We start from the raw sequence: 20,464 nt of genomic DNA, 5'->3' as shown, positions 1-20,464 counted from the left end.
GGAAAATGACGCTCGTAAATGGGTCTGTTGTTGACATCACTTCAAGACTGAGAGAATTAGGTCACGTATTAGATGGGAAAGTTGGCAACGTTAAAGAGTGCACAATACAACCACCACGAATCCAATAGTTTATATTGGTTTAGAGCGATGGATCAATTCAGCCTTACATTGTGTAATAGAAACAAAGCATATCTGGGGACTTTGATTGCACAGAATGATTAAATATTTCTATAAAAGTGCCGTATGCAATAGATGACGAATAGGCACATATTTTCATCAACTTAACTTTACTGGTTATTTTAAAATATGGCATACATACCTCATTGTCCGTGTCAAAATCATCCATCCAAACGTTCAACCAGGCAAATATTAGCCTTATCATTCATTTTCACGGAAACCCGTTCACTGACGAATTTGGTGGACGGGCTCATCTCGTATATTCTAATCAATTACAAATTGCAAAAAGTGAATATTAAGTACATTAAAGAGTGCTCAATTTACTCAGATTTGCCTTTCATTGTAAAATGATTTACCGATGAGCAAACATTGGCTTCTCACACTTCAGTTTAAAGTTGCAGTTGTTCCCCTAATAAGGGTCTACGTCCACCTGAATTAAGCTTTAAAATGAAACCTGTTAAATAATATATTTTTAAATTATGTAACCAAATGTATTGAGATTAAAATATTAATTAATATTATGACTTGAAAAAAGCTATTAATTTAAATGTCACATGAAGCACCTGTTAGTAGGCCTACTAAGATTTTTTTACGTTGTGCTTTGCTTCCGTTTGATACAGTGAAGAGTTAAACAACCTATTTCACTTCCCAACATGCATGTCATATATGGAAATCTGATTACATTTAATTTGGCAAAACTTTCCATTTAGTAATTTAATATCAGTGTAATATTATCTCTGTGTCGTTAAGTTTCGTTAAGAGTGCGATGGGCTCCTACCTAATATATGATGTAGGGCCTATATCAAATTCTTTAGAACTTTGTTTTGGTTTAATTTTTTTTAAAAAGATGCTAGTTATATATTTGTAGGCAAAAGCTTATGCTATAAGATATTCTTAATAACCATTCATGTGACAGATTGGACCGCGATTCCCAAAACGAAACAATCTGTTTAGATTTAAACCCATTTTTTTTTTTTTTTTTTTTTGTTACATTGGAATTATCGACATCTCATTAATGTATAATGTAATAAAAATTCAATTAAAAAATTATGTACATATTGCTTTAACGGAGACAGTTTATTTGCCAAATATTTGCCAAAAATTATGTACGACAGAATTTGTCTGAGAGCTGTTGACCAACTATCATGACAATACTGTGAATACATCTATAATTTTCCAGAATGTAAACTTTGACTTTAATTTTTCTCCGTCGTCGGCCTTTCGTGTTAAGTAGTTTCCTCTTCCCTGTCTGCGGAGGTCTCACGTTCTTCTACAGGTCTATTGACAAACTCTGTCCAGACAAGGGCCAGACTACTTATTGTTAACAAGATGTCTCAAGTTCAACTGTGAAGTCTGTGCTGTAAAACAAATGCCTGCAGACGTTCAGGAGAGTTGTTTTAGGGCTGGGGGCGACAGATAATGTGGGGGATGGGAGCTGGACGTGAACTTGAAAATGCACTTGATAGGGCTATCCTGATCTCGCGATACGCTGCAGAAACAGCATACACTGCGTTTGAAAAGTTTGAAATAACAAAGACATTTTTGTTTCCAAAGCAATTGATGCTTCTGTTTACTAAGGTAGCAAATCCAGATAAGAAAAGTTACATAAAAATATATATTTTTAATTCATTTTGTTTAGACTGGAGTAACATGCTGTCTCCTAATCCTTAAGAAATCGTTCTATAATGTGCTAATTTGGCACTCGTTTATTATTAGCGCTGTTGAGTTTAAAATTGTGCTACTTAATAAAGTGTTTGAAATCACAATACAGTGCCCTTTTCGGTGTGTTTCTCAGGTGCTGCAGTATTAGGCATATTTGAATCTGAAGACCATGCAATTTTGGTTTAAAAAATGGTCAAGTCAGAAAGAACATTCTCTAGAAACTCATCAGTCTTTGGTTCTGTTGAGATACAATGTACATGCGTGTGCAGTATTGTGTTGAAACCAAACTAGATCTAACCAGGACAGAGAGAGAAGTAGACGGCAGATGCATAACAACAATACAACAAGTACATTATCTCTAGTTTGAGAAACAGACTTTCAGTGGTTCTCAAGTGGCAGCTTCACTAGAACAATATGTTTAATCTGCAACAATGCAGAGAAGACTCTGGGATGCTGGCTTCATATGCATTGTTTCAAAAAAGTAGCTATCTGAAACTGACATATAGGAAGAAAAGTATAGAATTGGAGTAAAAACTTAAAGATTGAATGGTACCCAATTAGAAAAGAGTATTGTAGATGGATGAAATCTATATTTGAGATGTTGAGCTGTTGTGGGAAGTTGGAATAGTTGCTCTGACCTTCTATGGTGCAGGAAGTCTGAATACAATTACTGTGAAATGTAATTTGTGACCAGTCAGGGAAAGAACGTCCACATCCTAATGTGTACAAAGACATTGGAGATAATGTTGTGTTATTTCAATAATAAAGTGACTCTTTATCAATCATTACCTCTAAATTTAACTTAATTTGTTTTGATTCGATATTTACATTTTCACCAAACCTAGAGAGCACAAAGTTGTTTTTTTTTTTTTTAGATAAACGACAAGACCCAAGGAATTTTAGTTCTAAACAAATCTGGCACTTTTACTGTGAAGCGTTGAAATTGGGCAAACTCTGAGTCTGATCTGCTCTTTTTGTATTTTCAAAAGAGAGAAAAGAGCCACCATTAAATAACAATGTAAACTTAAAGCAGACCCACCGTTTGTTTGAACGCTTTTGTCAAGTTCAATGTTAATTAGATGTGGAAGGAAAGACATTTTACGACCCCATGTTGTCTAGGTCAGGCAAATATAACATCGGTTGCCACTTTGAGTTAAGAATAATTTTCCAATTATATATCACACGTCTGAAATGTAATGAAAAATGTATGATACTCAGTATGATAGACTATTCATAATTGTATGAGATATGGGGATTATAAGCATTGTGGCCTATTTTAGTTTTGCGTCTTGACACGCAGCCTACTTTAATATCCATCCATTCAAGAATTTACATTGGACCAACATCAACAATAAATCGTATTATTATGTGAATTGGTGCAAGTTACATTTACGATTTTCCTGCATTTACTGAAAGAATAAAAAGCACAGCTTGAAAGTGGAGTGTATAGCCAGCCGAAGGTGACAACGTGAAGATGTATGAGTAACAACAACCCGATCTCACTGAATGCAGTCCCACGACATCATACGAATTAGCCAAATTTAGAAAAGTCGTACAAATCCTGACGATTTTGCCGTTAGCGTGTGTTGGTAACGACGGACCTTTTACACTCTCATTAATCTACCGATATTAAGTGCAGGTTGCAAAGGCAGTAAGTAGGCTGTGGATCTGTTCACTTTTCAACAATTACATTTTTTTTCTTCTTTTGGACAAAATTTTAAATTATGCCTGCTGGAGACAATAAACGACATCATTGTTTGTAAATCTGCTTAAGAGAATGGTTAAGGGAAGAGATGACTATAGCTCAAGATTTAACCTACTTTAGTGAGACAACGTAACATAAAACGGAACCCAGATTATATTTTCATTCTTCTCCAGTCTCAAGACAAAATTAATAGCGTTTAATTTGTACACTGGAACTGAAAGTTAATTGCCTTCAAAGAGCCCTCCGATTGGGAGCAGTGTTGCCGTTTGAATCGTAGTATACTTGAATATTCACGGTTTCGCCAAAGACAAAACCTATTTCTTATCTTTAAGCTTTTGCCTTTCATTGTCAAGGTTAAGTGCTGATTTGGTGGATCTTCTGAAAGTCGAGCGCCCCCTCCCTCACCACCAACATCAAAACACTCCGACTCTTGCGTTATCTAACCATGTTTAAGAATAAGTTCTCTTCCTCTACGAAGGTAGACAAAGATTAGGATACGTATATCGATCGTTAATAGCGAAAATCGGCTATCAAAATCATCTTTTATTTAGAAATAGTATTGTCTAATTCAAAGATGGCCCCAGCTAATGCTTCTAGGAGAAGGTTATGTGTTTTGTCGCCGCACATTGAAAACATTAAAGGCCTTAACTTTCCAAAAGTTAAAAAAAAAAATGAAGTGCAAATCTTTGCTAAATCATTCAATAACATCTGAGGTTAAATAGGCCTATGTCAAGGAATAAATGCGATAACGTTTTCTAAATAAAACAAAATACACAAACAGCATCCTATTAAAGAATAGTTTGAAACTATCAACTGATTATCTTGATTTCATATGGCAAGTGACGTAGTTTTGTCACAGGGAACTAACAAAAGAGTAAAAAAACAAACAAACAAACAACACACTCAGTACGCGACGCTCTATGAGAGTAATACAAAACCTCTGATTTCCTTAGCTATGTAATCAGAAAACACTGAATGAAGTTAAGACATTTATTAAGTTTTGTGATATACGTTATATTGTTTTACAAGCGATAATAGACAGAGTAAATAGGCTACGTACTGACAGATAGTGAGTAATAAGCGATATGACTTACATTGTATGGCTTACATTGACATATAACATTTAAATTGAAACCCGAAGCTAAAGCAGGACAAAAGACCTGAAACGACACAGTTACATAAAGGCAGGCACGTGCGATATTTACAAGCTATGTTGTCCTATCATGTTTTCTCTTTTATTCAGATTATCAGTTCCATCCATTTATTCTTTTTCGATGTAAATAAGCAGGAAAAAGGAGCACATTCAGACCCAGTCCAAGAAAAGTCCTCCCGACGACTTTTTGCTTTCCTTAATTTGAAGTCACCAAAAAAATACAAAATATTCAGCGCTCAAGCCTGCACTATGGCGCGCTGTTCTTAACTTTGGCAATGAATTTCTTTTCCTTTACCCTTCTGTTTTGAAACCAAATAGTGATCTGCCGCTCGGATAGGCTGGTTACCGCTGAAATCTTTCTCCTCTTGTCTTTCGTGATGAATTTGTTGGCTGCATATTCTTTCTCCAGTTCCTTTAGTTGCAATTTGGTGTACGGTATCCGCTTCTTTCTACCACGACGGAATGAGCCCCCGTCATGTTGGTGGGCCACAACATCTGGAATGAATAACAAACAGGTTTATTATTAAAGGTCTCTTTAATTTTCAGCCTACTCTGACAAAGTTTACTTTCGCTCAGCACTTGTTGACTTTCGGTTTTAAAACCATTAGACGTTGTTCTTAGATGTCAATTCACGGACGCTGTTTGAAAAGTAAACCTCTATGTAAACCAGTGGTATTTGTGTACTGCAGAAAATAAAGTCCCGCTGAAATGTCAAATAGGCCTATTAATTATTACAATTTCACTAAAATAAGACATCTGACCAGAAAAGTGACATTTCTATAACTGTTTCCCTGGAAATTTTTGGTACTGAGAGAATGCAACTTATTTCTAAGATGGGGCAGTTTTATTTTGTGCATTCTCGTTTTTTTTTGTGTTGCGGACTGCTTAAAACTAACCTGCTAGTGCAGACTTCCAAAGATGGCCTGCCTGGCTCTGATCCTTGGAGCAATACATCTGACTACCCCATCCGTTAGCCAGAGCCCAAGGCTGGTAGCTGTCCATTGGCAGGAGACTCTCGTGTCGCGGCTCTCCCGTTCCAAGCGTCTGCACCACTGACACGTCCAAATAACTGGCCATGGATTGATAGGGATTGGGGTAGCCGTGGTAAAAGGCGAACTCTTTGGCCCTGCTGGGATATTCTTCAGATGTGACTGGGGTCTCCATGTATTTCTCTGCAGAGTAGCTGAGTGCACTCGGCTGCGTGCAGGACTTGAGAGAACCCCGCCCCATTCTACAAGGGTAATAGCTGTTTCCAAAGTAGCCATACGGTATAGGACCTGTGGACGAGGCCTGAGGAACCGTTTGGCAAGGGGTGCATTGTTTGCCCGATTCTGCAGAACTCGAAGTTGATACGTCCACAGTGGAATAGCTGGAGCCGTGAACGAGGCTAGAAGGATGACCATTCAAAGCCGAGTGGGCCATCAGATTCCTGCACTGGTTGGCTGCAAAATTGCCGTTTCCAACCAGACCCTCCATGTTTTTCAGCTCATCCAAGTTGTTTTCATACACAAACATAACAGTGTCCGCCCAGCGAGGATTCAGGACCAAGGAGGTGGTCATAGCACGCTCACCATTCGGACGGCGAAATATGTTGCAAAGACTCAAGTCCGAAGCAGGACACTCAGTTACATTCGCACAGCTGCATTGACGCAATGAACTACTGTCTGCATAGCCGTGCCTTCATAGGATAAGAGGTGTACCACGTGATGCATAATATAAACCTTGACTAGAGAATGTCATTTTTTTTTTTTTTTTTTTTTTTGTCAAGTCCCAGATAAATGCGCTTCAAATGCAGCCTTGTTGGTGCATTGCTTTTATGCATTAATAAGTCTAAATAAGCCATACTTTTCTGTAAGCTGCTTTTTTCTGAAAGGTGCTATGCAAACAAAATTACTTTTAGTGCATAAATGCAATCTATTGCGTCTTTAGTTTTGGGGTAAAAACTAAAAGGACCGAACTAATACTACTATTAGTTCGTTTAGTACTTATTGCTAGAAAATGTCTTCGCTTAACGTTTGGTTTGCCAAACCGTTAAAAATAATTTTAATAAGTGTTACATTTTTATCTTATGCACATTTTTTATTCTATATGTATCATTATTCAACATATGTTTTTTTTTTCCTTATAAACGTTCTTCTATCGAGCTTCATGTTTGGAGCCTCATTTCTGCCACAAGAAATAATATTTACATATAATCACATCAGCTCCCTAGCTGATCATCAAATGTTCTAACTATTTCTCCCAACATCTCATTGCAAAAAGCAATAGACATTTTTAAATAGGTCATTTTTATTTATGATTCTATTATACCTTGGCCATGCACACGTTGGAATGCATTTACATCTTTACAGACCGTTTAAAGGCCTATAATCAGCAGCGCCAAATGAATAAATGATTTATCATTACCATAACAAATGAAAATCATAACTTGTTTCATACATATATTTGAACAACGCCTCGGACCCTTTAGTAAAATATCCTACTGAAAGAATCCGCTAAAGAGGCGAAATCATTTAAAAAATGGTTTTAAATGTATCCTATCAAGAATGCCTTACAGCATTCTTAGCTTTAGTGTTATTAAAAAAAGAAGAAAATAAGAAAAAAGTGGACTGAAAATTGCAGCTGTATAAATCGCAAATTATGAACATAATTTTAATGTATTTATTTATTTAAGTTTTTGTTTTTTAAAGAGATATATCAAAGGGTTTTGCGCCAAATGTACGGGCACACTGTTTGTGTCACTTGAGGGTATCTCTAAAACGTGGTTTACATTGCAGTGAAATGACCACAACCATCAGGATTTTTCTTCAAACAAGCATTTGCTATCAGTATTTTACCATTTGATGATGGGATACAGAGAACAAGATCTAACAATATTACGAACATTACTAAAACACTAAGATTGCAATATACCTCTAAAAGGGCTAATAAAGACGTTTGCCTTAAGAGGATTTAAGAAGTTTAAGGCATATATTTTAAATATGGATATTCTTTTTCATTTTTTACATGTATATGTAAATAAGTACATATAAATGCCTTTTAAACGAGTAAATTGTCCAACTTTTTCTCAAACATGCTGTTAGAGATTTGATCACGCTGATAAATGTGGTGATATTTTTAAATGTTTTTCTAGGCAGCACCTTAAATGACAGGTCTCAGTGCTTTGTGTGGGAAAAGAGATTTAAAATTGTGTACAGGGAATAGCAAGAGGCTTCCCATTTAATATTCCTTCCACACACACACACACACACACACACACACACACACACACACACACACACACACCTCCCCAGACAGTCGTCTTTACACACAGGTCAGGCAAGGCCCTCAAGGTCAAGGCCAAGTTTAAAGGGACCAGTACAGCCCTCCCTGAAGGGCTTGTTTAGAAGGCAGTGATAGACACAGACAGTCCCACCTTAGGCAAACTAACCAAGTTCAATGTCTCTGAATTGATCTTGGAATCATAGGTTTTTTACAGAATAAAGCGGCATAGTCAAACGAAACTGCCCAGCTTTAAGATAAATTACTCATCAGGCCGACCTGAGCCACATGCAACTGTGAATGTTCTGAATAAAGACAAAAACTGTCTTTTTTCTGCCATTGCTGCTGCTGCCATTGCTGTTACTCTGCATTCAAGGCAGTAGTCTGAGCAACTGCCTCACAACACTAACGCGAGGAAACAATTATGAAATGCCTAATAGCATAATTGTCAAACGTCCTGCCCAGAAACCATAACGGATTTTTTCACAACTGTGTACGGTCTTTCCAGAATTAATTAACGGAAGACAGACGCATCTCAATATGGACAGGGTAAGTGCGATAATCATGAAGCCCATTTTAATTTAATGCGAGGTGTGAAGTTCAAACGAGAGTGAAATCTGAAAAGCTGCCATACAAGTATGGCGCTACACAAGTTTAACATGTAGCGTTTTGAGAAGATCATTATATCAACATTTTGTAAACGTAAAGTAGAATGTATAATATAAGATGATGTTTTTAAACCCGCAATTTAAGCTTACACAAAGGAAATCGTACCCTGACAAAATGTGCTCTTTGTCCATCTATAAGAACGACAAAGTTTAGGTGGCTTTTATTAAATGCATTGATTTAAATTAAGCTTTAAATCGCTATTTTCCTTCTAGTATAGAATGTTGGGTAAGCGCCTTTGAGACGTATCTCATAGCCTACTCGAACATAAATGTTTCGATTTAACATTATTATGGGCTTTGATATTACTGGCCTAGAGAATTTGATTTAGAAATCCTTTCATTTATTTAAACTAGTCTTTACCCAAGTTCAATATAGTGACACTACAGTGCGATCTCATCAATAGATGTAAAGCTGGGTGAAATGTGGCCATCTGCATTTTGTGAGTTTAATCTTGTTTTAGAATTAATCAGATAAATAGACAATTTCTCTCATTTTTAGAGTGTTTGTTCGTTTTTTATTAATTAATTGATTGTTTATTTTTTAAATGCAAATGGTGAAAGGGGGTTAACATAATGACACGGGATGGGTTTTCCGACGATAACCCCTTTTACCCCAAATGTGTTATAAAATGCTCACTCGCCACTTTTTTTAATGAATTTTAATCAAAACAACCTTCCGTTATTATTTATTTCTACACAAATGATGTTGCTCCATCAATAACCAATAAAAATACATTTACTTTTTTCAATCTTGATACACATTGCAACCAGAAAAAACAAAGACAAATGTTCTATAAGGTGTGCCTTTAGCCCCGTTGTACCCTACCGTTTTAAAAGGTAGTCCGCAATATTTATGCCACATGTACGCAAGGCCTACTTTGATGATATTGAGTAAATAAATGAAGTATGATATATTGCTATGATGTAATTTCAAGAAATCGAAACCTCCTATTCGTTTCCTTTTCTTCTGTCAAGTAGTTACATTATAACATGGTATAACTAGTTACAGTAGAACATGGTTGTTTAAACGCAAAGTACTCCAGAAGTACTGTTCTTGTACAATACGATCACAGGCAATGGCCTAACCATACATTATGGAAGATCTGCAATCGTCCCTTGTCGTGCTTGACCAGTATATTGATTCACTCGAATACAAAATAAATAAAGTTCAATATTAATTTGATGTTGCAGTAGTCCCACACGTTAAAAAAAATTGTTATCACACATAATTCTATCCAGTGGAGATCATACCTTGCTACTCACGCCGCCGTACCCTTGAATGTATTCAGAAGCGCCATTGAACTTCATGCTGAGTGACCTCATGCACAGGGACTGACCTCGATAAGGAGCGCAAGGAGTAAAGACTAAACAACTCTAAATAAGGTATAAACATCAAACTCTTTCTTATGTGAAAGCTGGGTTTATAAAGCGACGGCCAACGTGTACCGTTTGAAAATATTTGCATTCTCAAAGACACTAACGAGGCTATTCATGTACATTGCAGAGTGTTGATGTAAGATTACTGTGGCAAGGGGAGAATGAGACCGATTCTATGAAAATAGTATAAGCCTTGGAGTAGACTATGGTGGAGAATGTGTCCATACAATGCAATATAACTTAACTGTTTATCTTGTGCAATATGATGACATAGAGCCTCCTCTGCGGCAGAGGACATCCTGATGGGAGACATGCTATGCCCCTAATCTTCCATGGAGACAAAAACTGATTTTGCAATGGTCCAGGCAACGTCAAGAACATTGATTACTCACAATGGTCCAAGCACTATCAGAGCGCAAAATAGGGACAAGGAAGCTGCGCTTAGGGGACATTCCCCAATTAAGCGGTGGTGTGCCCAAGCAGACTTCAAACGTTGCACAATGATAAAAGCCCAATTTATGCTAGGAGACACTTTATCAGAGACACTTAAACCTAGCTGATGGGTTTGTGCTACGCCATGACAAAATGGCAACCAGTAGGAGAGGCACAAACCGAAAATGAGAGTGAACATTTTTTGAAAATTACACTGTGCAAAAGGCAAAATGCCCAGAAACATAGGTAAATGCTAAATATAATCCCTCTTTTTCACAGCGGGCTGTGCTCATGACATATGATGAGGATGCATAACTGGTGACTGGAGTTAGAGTGCCAGCTCGTCCTTTTCCACTCTTCTCCTCTATCTCCACTGTCCTCTTGCTAATAAGGCCAAAAATAATTCTTAAAAACAAGTTAAAAGGGAACCTATACTAGCTAATTGGAAACACTATGCATTGATTAGCATAGCAAATGTTCAAAGAGTTAAATGGTAGCATTAGCCTACCTGCTCAACCGGCTCAAACTCCACTATTCACCAGTAACCCCACAAAATCTTTTAACATAACAGAAACTCTTCAAAATAACATTAACTCTTTACATTCATCTTGCACCTTCATATGAACTCAAAACAATAAAACAATTCATGTTAATTAAAAGTTGTTAGTTTTGTGAACTCGAAAGAGAAAATTCTAAATACTCAAAGGTTCATTTATTTTAACTAATTTGTATGATCTAATATTTTACATTTCATTATTTTGAGCCTTATGGTTTACAATGAAACTAGTCGTCCCCACCAATAGTGTCCTTTTATTTATTTACTTATTTATTGATTTACTTCTATATTCATGTTTTATTCATGCATTATTTTATAATAATAATAATAACAATGCAAAATACATTTCAACATTCAGAAAAATTCTGATCAAACTTCATATTTTTAATCAATTTTCAAACCAAACTGGATTCAATCCCGTGTTACAGTCGCAGACAAGAAAGCTGTGTTGTTGTTGAGCTGGAACAATTACGAATAAAACATTTAGCTGAATAAAAACTTAATCATGGCATATTGGCAATAAGACACAATTTGACAGGCATTTATTTATTTAGTTTGTAACAATGGAAAATGTGCAATAATTATAAAAAAAAAAAAGACCTGAATCCATAAAACGTAAATATTGCATCAAGAAATTGCGTTCAAATATGCTCTCGTCATAATGCAAAACGTTACAGGCACATCACAGACCGATCACATTAACGAAACGAGGCATAATTCAATGCATCGCTGTTTATAATATGTGAAATAATGACTTGCATGTTTCATGCCAAGTTTTATCTACTTAGAAAATGTTGTAAACTGTCATTAGTTAGTCCAATATAATACAAATGGCTATAAAAAGGTTTTCTAACCCCATGGGTCCAAACAGTTCTCACACTGCAGTGACAGAAAGACTACTGTAGACTTCTCGCTATCATCCTGGATTTTAGAGTAATTCTGTCATTTATAATCTTTCACAGAAATGATCTTTGTTGCTTCTGAAATAAGCATTCTGAGGCTGAACATGTGTGTTTGATCCTGCTCATTAGATACCACATCTCTAATCAATCGAAAACCTCTAATTAAACACACCTCAATGACACACTTACCTGAATTATTTAAGAAATTATAGGTATTTTGGAGCAGTGTTGGAACTAAACTCTGCAGGAAGATTCACAGAGCAGGCCTACAATTGAGTAGCTACTGACATTCTATATCGATTTTCCACTCCACATGAACGTACCGGTCTCCAAAAAGCATCGTTGCATATGTGAAACGTTAAACATTAGATTAGAAATATTTCTAGGGCCGTGAGGCACGATGTCTTTTGGGTGGGTTATTCAACACGTGCGCAAAAACGGTGGTGTTGGAAGCTTCTGCAACGCTCATAATTTTCATGGGAGGTGCATTGACCGAGTATGTAAGACTGAAGGCTACTTGTTAAACTCTTTCAATCGGACACCGAAGAGGGCTAATGGCGGCCACATGGACACTTCGTTTTAGTTGCATTCATAATTTACTATAGATAACTGAGGTCTGGCCCATCTAAGCATTATGCAGGAAACTCATATTAGGGGAAGATGGGGAAAGAAGCCCTCCAGAATATGATGACTCCCCTCGCCCCAACTTCTTGAGGTTTTACGTTGGTGATGGTATAGTGATGCGTGGCAGAGATCATTTCATTCATTTGCATAGCAATAATAAGGATTAAATGGCATTTCGGTGCATACTGTGTATTTACATGTGTGTAGTGCATCACAGTGCATAGTGTACAAACATGCAATGACAGGACATTATTTTAATTAGTTATCTTGATTATTTACTGATATTTATATAGCATAAATATAAAATACAAATGAATGTTACCTATTTTTTTAACATTTGTTAATGATTTGTTTTAGCTCCTGCACCTTTGTTAGAGCACCTGCCCCTTTGTTTTGTGGATATGCTTTCGAATGACCTTTCCAAGCAAAAGTATAATATATTTAAATACTGAACTGTTTATCTTTTTCAGATGAATTTTTTTCTGTTTACACATTTTTTACATGCATATAAAAACATTATAAATGGTAAATGTTAATGGAGAGTTAACAACTTTAATTTGTTAATTTAAGTTGTTTTAACAAGTGCATATTTTTGTGTAAGCCAAGGTTGCAGACAAACTATGTTTGGAGTGGTGGTGGCGTAGTGGCTAAAGCACAGGGCTGTTAATCAGAAGGTCACAGGTTCTAACCCCACAGTCACCACCAATGTGTCCTTGAGCAAGGCACTTAACTCCAGGTTGCTCCGGGGGGATTGTCCCTGTAATAATTGCACTGTAGGTCACTTTGGATAAAAGTGTCTGCCAAATGCATAAATGTAATTAATTAATTAATTAATGTTGATAATAACTTCTATACAAGATAGAGTGGCAAGATAAAGTATGTGAACCCTTTGGAATTAGCTGGTTTTCTGCATTAATTGGTCATAAAATGTGATATAATTTCAAGTCACAAGTATAGACAAACACAATGTGCTTAAACTAACAACAAACAAATAATTATAATCTTTCATGTATTTATTAAACACATTCCTTTAAACATTCACAGTGATGTGGAAAAAGTAAGTGAACCCTTGGATTTAATAACTTGTCGATCCTCTTTTGGCATCAATAACATCAACCAAGCATTCCCGGTAGCTGCGAATTAGACCTGCACAACATTCTGAAGAAATGTTGAGCCATTCTTCCTTTCAGAACTGCTTCAGCTCAGCCAGGTCATTCCACAGCATATTTTTTGGGTTAAGGTCTGATTGGGTCACTCCAAAAGATGTATTTTCTTTCTTTCTTTTTTTTTTTTTGTCATTCTGTTGTGGATTTATTCTATGTTTAGGGTCACTGTCCTGCTGCATCATCCAACTTCAACTAAGCTTCAAGAGGCACACAGCCACCCTGACATTATCCTTTGGGATATGTTGATAAACATGGGAATTCCTTTTTCCCTCGATGATGGCAAGTGGTCCAGGCCCCAAAACAGTAAAGCAGCCCCCAATCATGATGCTCCCTTCACCTTAATTCATCATAAAGATTATGTTTTAATGTTGATGTGCAGTATCCTTTTTATGCCATACGTAGTGCTGCATGTTCTTCCCATACAATTTAACCTTAGTTAATTCATCCACAAAAAAAATTCCCAGTAGCACTGTGGAGTGTCAAGGTAGTATGTGGCAAACTTCAGGCACACAGAAATGTTTTTGTTAAAAAACAGCGGCTTCCTTAGTGGTGTCCTGCCAGGGACACCATGCCTGTTTAATGTTGTCCGTATAGAATACTCATGAACAGAGATGTTAGCCAGTTCCAATAATTCCTTTAATTCTTTAGCTTTCACTCTTGGATTCTTTTTTACATAATTGAGCAATCTGCAGTGTGCCCTTTGAGTTATCTTGGCTAGACGGCCACTTCTAGGGCATCTTCTAGGGGGGAGTAGTCACAGTACTAAATCATGTCCATTCATAGACAGTTTGTCTAACTGTAGAAAGATGGAAATCTAAGCTCTTCTAAATAACTATGTAACCCTTTTCAGCTTTATGCAATGCAACAATTTTCTGTTCTTCTGTTTTGCAAAGCATGGCCTACGTCAGGAGATGCTTCTAGTGAATACTCAAAATGTTTTAGTGCTTTTTATAAGTCAAAGTAGCTTTAACCCACACCTTTAATCTCATTTAATTTATTGGATGTCAGGTTTGCCAACTCCAGACTCTTATTAGCGTTTGTTAATGTTTTTAGCCTAGGGGTTCACATACTTTTCCAACCTACACTGTGAATGTTTTATGTATTCAATATTTACAAGCACATATTTTAAATAATTTGTGTGTTATTAGTTAAACAGATTGTGTTTGTTCATTATTGTTACTTAGACGAAGATCAAACAATATTTAAGAAAAATGTATACATAAAAGCAGGTAATTCCAAAGGGTTCACATACTTTTTCTTGCCACTGTATATATTTGAGTTCATTAAAACTCATGTTGTGGATCCTAACTTTTGTAAACACCGTAGCCTACATAACAGCTCTCTCTGGTGCTGCAGGATCAAGTTCTCAAATTATTTATGCAAAATATTTTTGGAGTGCTAAAATTGTTAATCAAGAATGACTATATCAAAACAGTGAAAGATTATTTTACATGAGCTCAGAGACTATTTAGCAGAGAGGGGCCACTTATATTAAAATGAATGGGAGAAACTGGAATGCCCAATGGTCTATGGAGGTAGACAAGGAAGTCCCACCTTACAGGTAAAAGAGTCAATCTCTTTTAGATACAGACATTGCCTATACATGCAAGGAAAATCGAAATTTTTTAGGATTATCTGAGATAAAGAAGCACAATTTATGATTCCAGTGCTGTCATGTTGACCAACCATTTTTGTGATTCGGTATTTCCCCATTCAAGTAATCATGGCTGGAAATAGCTTCCCAAGAGTGTTCCAAAGATGGTCCCCAGTGGACTGACTTGTTAGAAAGGCTTTGATTATCTGCATATAATATACACGAGTCAGTGAATGTGCCTTTGTGCTTTTCCGGCAATCACTGATGTAATTGTAGGTTGGGATGAAACAAGGAGACTAGTAGTTCAACAGCGCTTGTTGTCATGTTGTAACATGTCATGTTGTACTTTAACATTATTTCCTTTTAAAGCATTTTGTGTACATTACTGGCACAGTTTAAAACTTTTGATTATGCTCAGTGGTTGCTTGACAGGTAAGTGTGATTTATATGCATTTGTGGCCCCATCTACACCTGGTGTTAAGATCTGTTTTGAGGGACAGCGATAACAGAGGGGTGTAAATGTGATCCAAAACATTTTCAGATTTGTCCACTTCAACAAGGGGATCAAAAAATCATGTGACCACATCAGGCTTGTAGTGTAAACATTAATTCGTTTGAATGCATTTGAACAGTTTGGAAAGGAAATAACCATCCTATAAGAAGCTTTATAAAAGTGTGCACATGTATAAAAAACTTAATAGAATTTTGATATCAACATGCAGAGACATAGATAAGGAAAACGTACATCTGAAGCTCAGTTAATACAGGTACTCCACTAACATAACTGAGAATTCTGCTCAAAACACCACATTTGAGTTTTTGGATTAAATGTAAATTAAATATGCTATATTAGCCTATGTTTCTGCTGGTAATTATGCTCCAGTACACAGATGATCTCATCTCCCTGATATCTTCAAATAGTCTTGATCTCTATGTGTTATAATCTTTCTGATCGCCTACCCAACACTTGTTAATACATTAAAATCATGCAGTGCCATCCACAGACTATGATTAATTCAAACGTTTATCATTTTGTAAAATTAATATTTGAATTTCCATATTGATTGGTCAGTTTACTAATTATTGGAGGGACAATCAATATTGAATACAATTATAATATAAAAAAGTTTGCTAGATTTACGCTGCTAAATAAGGCGGAAACACGTCATCGCAGTCTGTGAAAAAGGTCTATTGCAAATGAAGAAACAAAAATGTTTTTCATTAGAGTTATGCATGTCAGTAGGTAAACTGATTAAAACCAACAGATAGTTTTAACACTTTTGTCACATTCATTTTAAATACATTTATGAGGAGGCGAAAGGCCTCAGCATACTTGATACGAAAGCGATGAACGAACAGGTGTGACGTCATTTAGAACTACATCTGGCCAAAACAATGGTGTTTTGAGTTTGTTTTGGTAGTTTGTAAAAGCTACCCTGGACGAACTTTCAAGAAAACTGCCAAACACTCAAACACTCATCGAGTGGTTAAAACAACTTATTTGACTGATCTCGTGTGAGCACTACTCATAGAATGAGGCATGAATTCATTGAGAACACATATTAATGTCACATTAGTCAAGGATGTACATGACCTTTTGTGCATCCTCATATTTAAGTGCTCCTCCTAATGCCTTCCAAAGCGTTGTGGCTAGTGCCTAAATGTGTACTGTAAAACAAAGAAGCTGATGTCTCATGACATGGACAGATGCACTGCTGCTACGTTCAGCCGCCCACTGCTACTCTCCCATTGAAAATACGGATCCCACGACTACCAAGTAAGCATGTTAAACCTTTCGTTACTTCAAGTTGAATCTACATTAGACAAAAAAAAATGTGCCTCTTCCACAGACATCTGACATATTAGGCAAGTGTTAACTTGACTTGAAGTTGATGCAATTAATACATTTTTATTACCATAACACAGTGTTTTTCCCTTGATGCTCGACCTTCCCCTTGAATGCAATCTCTGAAGCAGCCACTGTACACCGCATATACTGGAGCATATGACTTGATTGGACTGACGGAATTTAGACATGTAAATACAAATTTATGCACCATACATTCATTTTTACATGCAGTAATAATTTCATTTAAATATCGAAGGTACAAATACATTTTTGGAAATTCAAATAATCCATTTAAAATCCTCTTGGCTCAAAAATCTAAGGGGCATGTGCTCCCTCAGTCTGAATGTGCACGACGCCTCTGGGTGTAGGGGTGTCATGTCGTTAGTGAGCAAGTTATGAGCAACTGAACTGAGCGCTCTATTAATTAATTATGGTTCATTAATTTATTATTTGTGTATTATTATAAATATCAACAATAATAATAATAATGGTATGACACAGCGTTCCGCCTCAGTAGACCCCCCGTCGAAATGGTCCACAAGACGACACTGCACAACAAACATATTAAAGGTATGAATAAAAGGCTGAAAACTTAATCTAGCCATTATCTTCCTATTGTGGTCAGGCTACCATGAAGGGATCGCAATATCAATCAAAACGTTTCGTCAAACAGCGCCATTTTCTTGTTTGCTGTATCATATGCATGCCACAAACAATACAGTTAAGTCGCAACATTTTGTTATATCATTATCACTTGTTAGTGAACACTGCCATATATGTGTTCAGTGATTAGCCTATGGCTCGATTAAAACAAATCTGCAAATCTTTATAGTTCATTGAGACATGTGGCAAATTAACACAGTTTGTTAAAACAATAATGTCCCCTGCCTATTGATATTATGGGTTGTGCAAGAAACCCACAGACACGCTCTGTCTGGAAATGTATTTATTTAAAAAATCTAGAGAATATTGAGTGAATTGCTCAAAGTAGTTTGTTTAGTTTTTTAAATAAAACTCAATCTCCTGTGCCAATGTTATAGGTGACATAAGCCTTTGTACTGTTCTGAAAAGCTTTCATCTTTATTATAAATTGTAGACATCTACAATTTAAAGCCATTGGGATTCTAATGACTGACTTAAAACATATCAAACACCATGGAACAATCAGGGTTAGCCTCAACAGGGAAGTAACTGTGACAGTACGCAAAAGGAGGTCGATGTTAATACTCCATAACAGAAGTACAAAGGCCAGTCGGAGACCAAAGACAATTGGACACCTCCCTCTGTACACACGCCTAGGTGGCGCCTCGATGGATAGAGCGCGTCTCTCATTAGTACAAGATGGGACCAGCTGAAAGATGCAGACCGAGGGAGGGGAGGGGAGGGGGGTGGACAACCACTACAAAAACAACTCATCTTTCCCCTCATGAACGAACTTGGCTCAGAAGACAGGTAGTGAAGTGAGATAATTCCTTCCTTTTTGGGCCTGGTCCTGGACCATTTTGTGGAATATGAGAAGTTTGTGAAAATCCACTTGGGTAATATTTGGATTACTATCATTCATCTGCGGACAAGTGGACGTGGATATCAATGGTAAAATGTGTAAGTACATGATCTATTTTGGTATAGCCTTACTATACAATATCAATATCCGCGTTATTAGAGTGTGGTTTAATTTGTGATGAGTTTATTTAAAACCCTTGTAAAACTCTATGTAACAATTATTATTGAACTTTAAAGATTTTAAAACTGTTTAATATGGAAAGAGGGACCCTGGAATATTTTTCACATTTTAAATGGTAAAGAAATCTATGTAAAGTTAACGAATGCCTAATGTTTACTTTTCAGTAGCAGAGGGCAGGGAGCCGCCTACTGTTGCTCTTGCTGACAGTGACCAGGGAGAAGAAGAGTGTCCTCGTATTTCACTACTTAACAGAATAGACCAGAGTCGCAGGCAAAGGACTGCTTTCACACGGGAGCAGCTGAGCCGTCTTGAGCAAGAATACTGCAAAGAAAATTACGTGTCTAGACCCAGACGATGTGAACTGGCGGCAGCGCTCAAGTTGCCAGAGACCACGATAAAGGTAAATCAGAAATGGCCCACCAAAGGTTTCTCAAGACTGACCAATATTTAAAGTGAAATTAAAATTTCCTTGAAATAGTGTTAATAAAATAATTTATATCTTGAGACTGACTACTATATGCTATTATCAAGAGTTTTTTTAGTGAGAGTTGGATGTTTTATGCGTTTGGTGTGACCTGATCTCTGTCCCTGCTGAAATGGGAAACTTTTAAACTCCTAATCCCATCAATATGCTGTGCCCTTCACTGAAACCCTAACCTTGTAATCACCGTAGGTCTGGTTCCAGAACCGAAGGATGAAGGACAAGAGGCTGCGTCACAGTCTACACTGGCCCAGTCCACTGGATCCAAACCTATGTGCCTTCATGGTGAGTCAGGCGGCTACAGGACTGCCTTACCCCCTGCTACCCCACATACCTCTTCATCACTACTCTCATCTGGGAATGGGTAGCCTCTCCAGTTTCTCAAGCCCTTTCAGCGCTACCACAAGGCCAATGGACACTTTGCACCTCCCTCCCTCAACCTGGCTGGGTGGACTTCCACAGCCAGCGCTCTATTCCCCTTTCCAGACAATGCACCATACTGCAGGATGCCCCTGTCCCCACTGCTTCCACTGGAGACCAGATCAACTGCTTAAAGTTAGAGGGGGAGCCAGCCTTGGGCTAGGACAGGCACAAAGCACAAAACCTTTAGCAGTCCTTCAGGATAATAGGGAAAATGTGACTTTGTCTCAGTGAAGAGGATTCCATTGTAAAGTCAAAATTAAATTGTACCTTATTTTCTTTCTAAAAGGGATAGTATATTCACCCTCATACAATCCCAGATGTGACATACTTTCTTCTCCTGAACACAAATGCGGATTTTTTTAGAAGAATATTTCAGCTCTGTAGGTCCATACAATGCAAGCGAATGGTCCAGAACTCCAAAAAGCACATAAAGGCATTATAAAAGTAATCCATAAGACTCCAGTGGTTTAATCAATGTCTTCTGAAGCAATCAACTTGGTTTTGGGTGAGAACAGACCAAAATATAACTCCTTTTTCACTGTATATCTTGACATTGCAGTCTCTAGGCACAATCATGATTTCTAGCTTGATTACACTTCCTAGTGCTTGATGCATAAGACTATAGGAAGTGTAATCAATCTTGAATTAATGATCACCAAGGTGACTGCTGCCAGGATCTGAATCGCTACAGAAGACATTGATTAAACTACTGGAGTCTTACAGATTAAGTTTATGCTGAATTTATCTCCT

General features: G+C 37.0%; 1 protein-coding gene and 1 pseudogene across 1 annotated transcript; one reads left to right on the top strand and one right to left on the bottom strand.

Moving 5' to 3' along the window:
* Positions 1 to 4,944: 4,944 nt before the first annotated feature.
* On the bottom strand, positions 4,945 to 6,257 carry LOC127652610 (homeobox protein Hox-B13a). Its single transcript, XM_052138853.1, has 2 exons — positions 5,594 to 6,257; positions 4,945 to 5,192 (listed from the first exon to the last, which is right to left on the bottom strand). Exons 1-2 carry the CDS (start codon positions 6,255 to 6,257, stop codon positions 4,945 to 4,947), a joined length of 912 nt encoding a protein of 303 aa, XP_051994813.1.
* A 12,695-nt stretch (positions 6,258 to 18,952) lies between these two features.
* LOC127652358 (homeobox even-skipped homolog protein 1-like) lies at positions 18,953 to 19,917 on the top strand (annotated as a pseudogene).
* Positions 19,918 to 20,464: the final 547 nt, after the last annotated feature.

The sequence above is a fragment of the Xyrauchen texanus genome, chromosome 12 (genome assembly GCF_025860055.1).
Source record: "Xyrauchen texanus isolate HMW12.3.18 chromosome 12, RBS_HiC_50CHRs, whole genome shotgun sequence".
NCBI lineage: Eukaryota > Metazoa > Chordata > Actinopteri > Cypriniformes > Catostomidae > Xyrauchen > Xyrauchen texanus.
The sequence above is the reverse complement of the archived record's forward strand: the minus strand, read 5'-3'. Positions and strand labels throughout refer to the sequence as shown.

Bases quoted from the DNA above. Each gene is read 5' to 3' on its own strand.
- LOC127652610 (XM_052138853.1), bottom strand. From the start codon at position 6,257: ATGACCACCTCCTTGGTCCTGAATCCTCGCTGGGCGGACACTGTTATG. The intron at 5,193-5,593 runs GTTAGTTTTAAG...TATTCATTCCAG, and splicing joins TTGGAAGTCTGCACTAGCAG to ATGTTGTGGCCCACCAACAT.